The 10,157-nt window shown below is 45.8% G+C and overlaps 1 protein-coding gene across 1 annotated transcript; it reads left to right on the top strand.

Moving 5' to 3' along the window:
- The first annotated feature begins 7,923 nt into the window (after positions 1 to 7,923).
- On the top strand, positions 7,924 to 9,036 carry LOC124656111 (beta-1,4-mannosyl-glycoprotein 4-beta-N-acetylglucosaminyltransferase-like). The gene has a single exon (XM_047194915.1). The coding sequence runs from the start codon at positions 7,924 to 7,926 to the stop codon at positions 9,034 to 9,036; it is 1,113 nt and encodes a 370-aa protein (XP_047050871.1).
- The last annotated feature ends 1,121 nt before the right edge of the window (positions 9,037 to 10,157 follow it).

The raw sequence follows: 10,157 nt of genomic DNA, 5'->3' as shown, positions 1-10,157 counted from the left end.
TCCCTACCGCAGCCGCTCGCCGCTCAGATAGCTTTCGAAAAGGAGGACGAGATATTGATTTAAGGAAAGACAAGGCTCGCCTATGAGGTGGTGGGTCAGACTAATTAGTGAGACATTTCTGACCAGTAAGCGAAATACGGTTGACCATATCTTCTAGCATGTAACCCACAATTAACATTGATAGTACCAATAAGAAATATGAAGAACTTTGATAGTATGGTAGAGATCATTCGTTTGATTCAAGCAAAGTCAAACAAATAAAAAGAAATATTATACACTATCAGAACTGAGTACAAGTTTGAGGTAGATACTCAAACCACTAAGCGTAAATACTTCATACTCTACATGGGATTTGGCATAAAGTTCTTGATCTATTTCGAGCCTTCTCATGAGATTGAAAGTATGTCTAATTCTTCTTACATGGCAAAAAGAAAATTTGTGAGAAGAGTAAATAGACCTATACATGACCTTGACAAGACTTTAAAAAATAGCTTCAAACTCTAAACCCATACGGATGTACAAAGCCTCAAGTACGTTTGAGATTGCCTCGCAAAACTAGTTCGGCCGAACTAAAAAAGTTCTAGAACATGTCACGAATTGATCTTCTTATAAGCAATTGGTACTAAGATGCGGAAGCCTCTTAAATAATTTGATACGTGTGAGTCTAGTTGGTTCTATGTCTTTTATGATACTCAGTTGGTGCAATGCCTCATTTTTTTTATCGATCCGCGCATCATGAACATGATGATCTTGTCCATTAAGCTGCTATCTTTCTCGTGGACGATCAATAATATTAGCTTGGGGATGTTGATGAGTCCAATTTGCATCATTTTTTACCTTATAGTGTTTTTTTTTTGCATTAGTTGCATTTAGGATTTTCGTATTTTATCGCGCTTGCGCGCAACTTTCTATGCTTGTTTCATCAGGATACTAAAATCTTAAGGACCGACATAAACACCTTTTAAAGTTATTATCTCTAAAGAATAATCACCAAACTGAAGCTGCAAAAGCTCTGAACATTTATTTATGTGTTTGGGAAAAAGTCATCAAGAAAACAAGCGCTAGAACTTTAGCGACCAACGATCCGCCTCGTCAAGTACTCTCACGTCATGTAGACAGAAACAAGATACAACACACGGAAACACTATAAGTCGCAAAAATCTGACCTCTGGGAGGGATCCGGAGGGGAAACTAGCAGAGAGCATCGATCCGGACAACTACGAAGATGCTTGGAGGTTCAATCATCATCATCATCTACATCCCTTTAACTCCATCCTTGTTGTAATCCCTATATCTCATTGTGGAATTTCACAAGTACTGACCTATCCATTTGTGTAAGGGTATTTTACCCTTATCCATTATTTTGGTTACTATGACACCGTAGCTAGAGTATTTGGATTAATACATACCTACAAGATTATTCTCATCAGGTATTAGTCTAACAGGCATAATGGTGTATCAATGAAACAAGAAGGTGAAGGGAGACCCCCCCCCCCCCACTTTGATAAAAACAAAGGAAGCTCATGCCGGCGTACGGTCCGGTCTACAGTCCGGTTATGCCGACTGGTGCGCCGACCCGCCCAGACTTTTGCGCGCGCAATCTCGTCAAAACACTTGTATATATGTTATACCTTTGGTCTCTTTATTCCTGATGACATGTACACTTATCCCACTGCTATCCCCCTCTATTTTCTCATTCACAGGTGGCTCTAGTGATGATAGTCGTGCTTCTGTCAAGAGGGGCAAGCATGAGAGGCCACCGGGGTGCCGTACAAGCACCCGTGTACCCAGCAGAGCAGCTCAGAGCAGTGGTCCAGGAAGTTCAGCTGGAGGTAGGAAAAAGACCATAGGGAAGAAAAGGAAGGATACGAATGAAGTACCACTTGATGATCTTGTGGAGAAGACACCAAACTTCAACATTGGCACAATACAGATTTCTGGTTGGAGAAGACTTAGGAACGAGAATCCCTATCGGTTTGAAGAATGAACCTACACTCATGATGACAAGGAATCCTAGACTGAGACTCAGGCTGCCATTTGGGATGAGTTCTACAACTGTGCAGCTCTCATGAAGAATGGGATCATTGTGATGCCCAAGGCCATCAACAAGGAAGACCTCACCATGTTTCAGACCACCAAGTACTGCTTTGTGGTTGACACTTAGCAGAAGATGGGTCTTTCGAATCTAGTATGCTTGAAGCCTACTCACTTTAAGAGTCTTGGAGAGTATTGTCCTATTCTTATCCGATAGTTCCATTGCACTGTCTTCTTCCATGATGACCCTGCTCGCACTATGACTAGGATGACTGAGAAGGAGAAATATTCTTGCAACTACCTTGACTTCTGTGAGGCAATGAGCTTTGGTAGTGGCCGTGCTCGTGGGTTCAAGATCCACAGTCAGGAACAATTCACTCATGGTAAAATCGCTTTCTGCTACCCTTCAGAGCCTTCACATGACCCTCCACTCATCTCTGGGATGTACTATTCTTACCAAGTGCTTGCCAAGATATTCCGTGAGAGTCTAGTCAGCAAGTCTGGTGACTCTAGTGATTGCCGAGCCTACCATCTCAACCTCATGTACTATTGCCGTCCTGAAAATGTGAGGACAATTGATGGCTGTGACTACCTCTACAATGAACTGAGACGCTCTGTTCGCAACCGGATGACTCCAAACTTTGGTCAGTATGTTCAACAGCTCATCAATACTGTTGTTCCATCTTCTTACAATAGGAAAGATGAGGTAGTAAATATGGATCCCTTCAAGATTCCTCAGCAAGGGCACCAACTTGATATACCTAAGATGATGCCTTCTGAGCGAAGGACCAAGGAAAGGCATGACCCTGCTGGCTCTGGCTCTTCTATGTGCCCTAAGCGGGATGCCTCCCGCTTCTTGGCAAATCTATGGTAGATGTGCAGGAATACAAATGATGTAGCTCATCAAGGCCTTGCACTGAACTAGGAGACTAGGAGGCACCAAAATGAGTTTATGGCTGCAAGAAACCATGCTGTGCCTCCTCCTGGCCCTGAACTTGAGCCTGTAGTTGCTCCTAGTTGGGAGATGCCTCCCATTGATGATAACATGTTCCAGAACTTTGACCTCTCCCTGTTTGCTTGAGGTGGATCTTCACATGGTGCTCCTCCTCCCAGGACTAGGACTAGGGCTGCTACTGCTTCTGATGCTACTGGTCCTCCTCCAATAGGACTGGAGATGATGAGGAGAATGAAGATTATGATGAAGAGGAGTCTACATCTCAGGACTTCTACTGATGGGAACGCTAGCTTTTCTACTCTATCCTACCTTTTTGGTGTTACGATGCCAAAGGGGAGAAAAGAGTAGAGTATAGGACTACGGGTTTCCTGGGATGAGTGTTGGGTGTTGCCGCACAAGTCATTTGATACTTTATTTGCTTCTTATGTGGCTTGTGCTATTTGATTTCCGGAACCATTTGCTACTCTTAATAATTCATGTGTGGACAAGCTATTGTATGCTTAATCTCTATGTAGGATGATTATGCTTATTGCTTATATCCTGTTATATGCTTGTCCATACCATGCTTGTTTCCTAAAGATATTTGGGGGAGCTTCTCATGATTATACAAATGGTGCACTTTGCATTCAAACACAAATTCTCCAAGTGCGTACATTATGGGGGAGCTGTCTTAATATCTTATATGGAATCAAGGTTTTAAGCTTATTATAATATCTATATATGGCTCTAGCTCGGTTTGTCATCGTATACTAAAAAGGGGGAGATGGAAGGGTATTTTATCTGTATCCATTATTTTGGTTACAATGACACCGTAGCTAGAGTATTTGTACTAGTACATGCCTACAAGATTATTTTCAGGTCTTAGTCTAACAGGCATAATGGTGTATCAGTGGAACAAGAAGGTGAAGGGAGACCCCCCACTTTGATGAAAACAAAGGAAGCTCAGGCCAGCGTACGGCCCGGTGGCACCGGGTGCCACACCGGCTGGTCCGGCGCTGACCGGCCTAGGCACCAGTGCACACCGAGATGATTCCACGGAGCCAGCACCCTTCGCCCGATGTGAGCATCCGGTTGCTGCCGGCTGGCCCGGCGCCCAGCCCGGCGGCACCGGCCCCAGCACCGGATCACCTGGCGTACACCGGCTCCTACACCGATGACTACTGAAGCAAATGCACTGTAAGCCCAGAACGTCATCCGGCATTGGCCCGGCGCCTGGGCCGGCGGCTGCCGGCTGGTCCGGCCTGTGACCCGGCGGCACCGGGTGTGGCACCGGGTGTGGCACCGGCCAGCCTGGTGGCACAGCCGGCACACCGGCCTCTTTGACAAAAATGCTGAGCTGGACAAGTTGTCAACGATCTGCAAGGCTGGATTTCAAGTGGACCTATAAATAGCCCTTCTCCTACCGTAGAACGGTTAGGCAGTACACTACAATTGTTCTTGAGCTCTCTCTCTCATACTCCATTGATAGAAACACCAAAAGCCTCAGATCTCCCTCCTCCTCCACCCCAACTCAAATCCCTCCGGGGAAAAGATAGAGGAGGTCTTATATATGATGGGTTCATTTCATTAGGAGAATTATATGATGGACAACGTCTAACTAAACAAAGCAATACGATCGATGTTTAATTGTCGTAGCTTTCCAAATGTCAAATATACCAATCCTTAGACCATATTATGCTACTTCCTAGTACTGGAAGAATACTTTGAGGAATGAAACGTCACTTCGTAATAGGGTGATTATAAATGTGTCTTTGGGTATCTCAGAAAGCACTCGTTGGGTGTATGTATCAAGAGTGATTTTTGTTCATCCACATAACAGATAGATATACTCAGGGCCCGCTCAGGTAACATACAGTTTATAACGCTTGCAAGCACATGACTATTGAGTTAGCCAAAAGTGCATAATGTGTTACGTTACCTGCTAGGAACGAGATTGAACTAGGTATGGTGATATCGATGATCGAATCTCGGGTAGGTAAAATATTGTGAGACAATGGAATGGAATATGTGATTGTTTGAATCCTTGACATCGTGGTTCAACCGATAAAGATATTTTTTAAATATGTGGGAATCATTATGGATATCAAGGTCCCGATATTGATTATTGATCAAAGATGTATCTTGATCATGTCCACGGATTCTCGAACCCATAGGATCACACACTTAACGCTCAACATCGCTAGGGTAGAATTGGATTATTCATAATGGTGAGACCAAATATTGTTCGGAGTCTTGGATGAGACCCAAGTCATCACGAGGAGCTTCAGAATGGTCCTGAAAATAAGATTCATATAAGAAAAAGTGATTTTAGGGTTTCGTAAAAGTTCGGGATTTTCTGATATCTTTTTTTCAAAGGAAGCGCCTACAATGTTGTTTTTTAATAATAAGAACTCAAATTTGTGTCCCTGAGAACTTTAATATGGGTGGTTGGGTTCTTCCCTAACCAAGTGACATAGGATTACTTATTTCCGCTGTCGTATCGGGAAAGTAGAAGGTCCGGAGGGGCCACTAGTGGGGCTCACACCTTCCGAGGGCCTACATGGACCAAGTGGGACTGCCCAGGCCTACATGGGCTTAGGGCATCAGCGCCACAAGACCCATGCAGCCAGCCCAAGGGAAACCCTAAAAGGGGACCTACCAAAGGAAACTTAAGGGGTAAGTCTCCTCCCTTAGGCGGCCGGCCCCACCTAACTTGGAGGGGGGCCAAGTTGGTTGACCACTAGACAATATAAAGATGGGGAGGGAGCAGGGGTGCAACACTCTTAGCTTCCACCCTCCCCTCTCATATCCATCCTCCTCCGCAGTAGCTTGGTGAAGCCTTGCCGGAACTCCAACATAGCCACCACTATCGTCGCGCTATCGTCATCTATATCCCATCTACTTCTCCACCATACTTGCTGGATCAAGAAGGGTGTTGTGTTGCACGTGTGCATAACTAGGAGGCGCCGCTCGCTGCGGCGTTGATCGGATTGGATCGCGGATTAGACTGCGAGGAGTACAACTACATTGACCGCGTTAAATACGCTTCCGTTTTGTGATCTACGTGAGTATGTGAATAATAAATATCTTTCTAGTTGCTCGCATTTTGTAGATTGAATCTTGGATCTGTGTCTTTTTCTAGATTAGATTTTGAATTTGTTTACATCTCGTAGGAAATTTTTTATTATGCTGCGAAGTAAAGTCTGAATTTTGGCATCACCGTCATAACCAACATAATAAATAATTTAAGCTTGAAGATTTCAAAAAGGTGAAGGACACCGGATTGAGCTGGAGGCACGCGACGACCAAATAACCCCTGGCTGTGAATTTTCCTGGCCGTGTCTCATCTGCCGTGTGGTGCCAGCGGCACAAAGCAACAGAAATGACCGTTTCTAGTCCGGCTGCCGTCCGTTCACGCACGCCGAAGATAAGGAACAGAGTTGGGCCCACACATGGAACATAGGACCAACAAAACTTTCTCTGGTCATCGTGTTTACAGATGACACGTAACATAGTACAGACGGAGTCTCTTATCGATGTTGGAATTTTGCATGGTGGACGAGGAGGATCGAAAGGGACGCGGGGGCGGCGGAAATAGGTACCGGCGGGCACACATCACAAGTTTCAGACCCAGTGGGTGGGTAGACCGTTCCATCTTCGTCTTCCTCCTGGAGGTGGGAGGCGATCGAGTCTGGCGACACCACGGATCCTCCATTTCTCATCTTCTACATCCGGTTCTTCGGGATTTGGTGCCACTCTTTTCCTCTCTCCAAGTCTCTCTCTGTTCCATCTCCGTGTGGCCTGATCGGACACATAGATAGATCGATCATCACTTGCAATCACACTCCGTAAGTTTTGGCCTCTGTGTATCCAGTTCTGTGTGTTATCTTTTGAGGAATCTAATCCAGCATACTGTAGTATATTTTCTCTTTGAGGATCTAGTTATGTATGGTTAATACTAGTCTATAGAATTACTTTCTCTTGCAGCAAAAATTATAGACTTCAATCGTGACAAGTAATTGTGTGCTAGTCGTCGGCGATGTTTTTCTGATCGATTGTGCTGTTCTTCTGTTTGTCATGAAATTGTTATTACGACCACCATCTCCAAGTAGTAGCTCACTCCTCTTAATCCACAGCTGTGCATTTCTTGCCGAAATCCAAAAATTAATTATCATTCATGCTTTCCCTATATAGGGTTTTTATGAGATTTTTTTTCTGTAGCGACAACATATGCGTGCAGGGTGAAGTTTGCCACCTCATACAATAGTTACTTATTCTGAGAATTTAAATTGGTTTATCTTATAAATCAATAATACGCGTCTGGACGTCGAGTTCATATGAATGAGGGCTTTGAAACTAGGTCTCATGTTCCTAACTTTAACAAAAAAAAATTGCATTGCCAGATACTTTAATTCGTTTATTAGGCTTGCAGATGTTATAACTTCAAGTGTTTACTAAAAACTAGAAAGTAGGTTGCTTGAAAATTCTAAGAATATTCAGAAGATATTACAGATGTTGATATCTTTTCTATGTACTTGGTCAAATTTCACAATATTTGACTTTGGCCAAACCTAAGTCACAGGTAATTTGATAGTGGGAGTAATCCTACAGGAAAAAACAATATTGCAATTAATGAACCTTCCTGTCTTGTATGTAATGTCCCCATTCATGTCACATTTGTAGCAACCTTGCATACATCTTAACATAAAGTTAAAGTGTCAATGATATTTATATCATCTTCACGTAATATTAGTAAGTGTCCCATTAGGTAATGTTGCATTTGAGTGGTTGCTGTATCAGTTTTGTTTGCTCATTCGATCATTTGCTCTTTTTTTGCGGTATGCAGGTTACATCAGATTTTTGCGACATTTGACAGGAGGGGGAAGAGTGATTCGTCGTGTGGTCCCGAAATACATATCTATTTGTATCTGTGTATCTCATCATAGACACGTACAATGAGACCTCCACTACACAAGTCGGGAAACTCCCATAATCGGCCAGCGGCCATAGGAAAGTTTCTATCTCTCAAGCTGATGCTACCCATTGCTCTACTTATTTCGGTATGTGTCATTGCTGTCGCCCAGTACCACCAAAGCATCACCTACTTCTTACGGCCACTGTGGGACACACCGCCTAAACCTTTCACCCGTATCCCACACTACTATGCCCCCAACACCTCCATGGCCGAGCTGTGCAAGCTCCACGGCTGGCGCGTCCTATCCTCCCCTCGCCGCGTCTTCGACGCCGTCCTCTTCAACAATGAGCTCGACATCCTGGAGATCCGCTACCGCGAGCTCTTCCCGTACGTCCACAAGTTCGTCATCCTGGAGGCCAACGCCACCTTCACCGGCATCCCCAAGCCGCTCTCCTTCTCCCAAAACCTCAACCGGTTCGCATTTGCGCGTTCAAAGATCCTCTACGACAGGCTCCCGATCGGTAGGCTGGACCCCGATCATCGCCGACAGCCCTTCGACGTGGAGGCCAGCCACCGCCGCGCGCTCAACGCCCTGCTACGAAGGTCGGGCATCGCCGCGGGGGACGTCCTCATCATGGCGGACGCCGACGAGATCCCGAGCCCGGAGACGGTGCAGCTGCTGCGGTGGTGCGACGGGGTGCCGCCGGTGATGCACCTCGAGCTGGAGAACTACATGTACTCCTTCGAGTTCCCCGTGGACCACAGCAGCTGGAGGGCGACGGCACATCTCTTCAACGAGCGAACGGGGTACCGCCACTCCCGTCAGAGCGACCTGATTCTGGCCGACGCCGGGTGGCACTGCAGCTTCTGCTTCAGGGAGATCAGGGAGTTTGCATTCAAGATGAAGGCGTACAGTCACGCGGACAGGGTGAGGCGGGAGAGCTTCCTCGACCCGGCCAGGATCCAGAGGGTCATATGCAGCGGGGACGACCTGTTTGACATGCTCCCTGAAGAGTACACCTTCAGAGATCTCTTCAAGAAGATGGGACCCATACCCAGCTCAGCCTCTGCCGTTCATCTGCCGTCCTATTTGATTAAGAATGCAGACAAGTTCAGGTTCTTGCTTCCTGGTGGGTGTCTCAGATCAGAGTAAAACCACAAATGTGTTCCGTGAACTTATCAGGCAGGGTTGCTTGTAGATGTAGTGCTGTTGTGTATGTGGAAACATGTGTATTAGCTAGGGTGCAAAAGCAGAATTAACAGTAAATATAGACTCTATCTCCCGAGGTAATGCGCACTGCGCCTAATCTGGATGAACATGCACTTAGTTAAACCCCTATTATATGTCCATAGCCACAGCCATGATTTGACCATAGGCGGGGGAGGAAGATGACAATTACGGAACAACATACATGCATGAACTTTCTTGACAGAACATATAGCATCAATAATTCAATATTGAAGTTCAATGTGACAAATCATTTGGTGTCGTTCCCTTAATCTTTTCAAGGGGGTGTCTTTCTGTTCATTCTTAATAATAATATTTGAATTTTACTTCCATTCCTCCTCATTGCACCGCTTGCTTTTGTCTTTTAATAACTCCATAGTCTATAACTTTATATTAATTTTTTGAAGAAAATGCACAAGGCCCTGCTTTTATATAAAAAGCAACGAACAAATACTGGGGATACCAGTTTAGCACCAACAAGAAAACTAACTAGTGGCATGCATGGATTGAATTGCAATATTAATACACACTCCATACTTTAGTTATAGCCATATAGTATCCCAGATTGCACTCTTGTGGTGCTGCAGCTCTGGAGGATATGCATATATAGAAATGTAATCTCCTGGCGTGGTGGCATATGTAGCAAAGCGGAGAGAGGCGGCTGGAGGTCGCTTTGGGAGACGCGGCTGGAGATGCTCTTAGTAGCTCGATCGGTCATAGATGAACTGCACGTCCTGCAGTTACCGGTGGGGGCCTAGGTGGGATCGGCCGGCACGCTCCTCAGCGCTTAGGCGAGCACGCTGGGTCCTGATCGCGTCCCTCCAGCGTTCGGTTCAGCTGCGGGACACCGACCCCGTTGACGGCCATCATCCACCCGCCGCTGCTTGGCAGGCGCATGTCCGGCGGGACAGGGTACCGCGGGCGGTACAATGCCCACGCCTCCACCACCGTGTGGCTGGCGCGGCCGAAACTGTTCGCCGCGAGGACGTTCTTGCGGGAGGACGACATTGCCGCCGAGGAAGGAGGTGCGGCGAGAGGAAGGTGGT

Source organism: Lolium rigidum, chromosome 5 (assembly GCF_022539505.1).
Source record: "Lolium rigidum isolate FL_2022 chromosome 5, APGP_CSIRO_Lrig_0.1, whole genome shotgun sequence".
Taxonomy (NCBI): Eukaryota; Viridiplantae; Streptophyta; class Magnoliopsida; order Poales; family Poaceae; genus Lolium; species Lolium rigidum.
This window is presented reverse-complemented; position numbering and strand designations above follow the sequence as displayed.

Coding starts and splice junctions, on each gene's coding strand:
- LOC124656111 (XM_047194915.1), top strand. CDS start 7,924: ATGAGACCTCCACTACACAAGTCGGGAAACTCCCATAATCGGCCAGCG.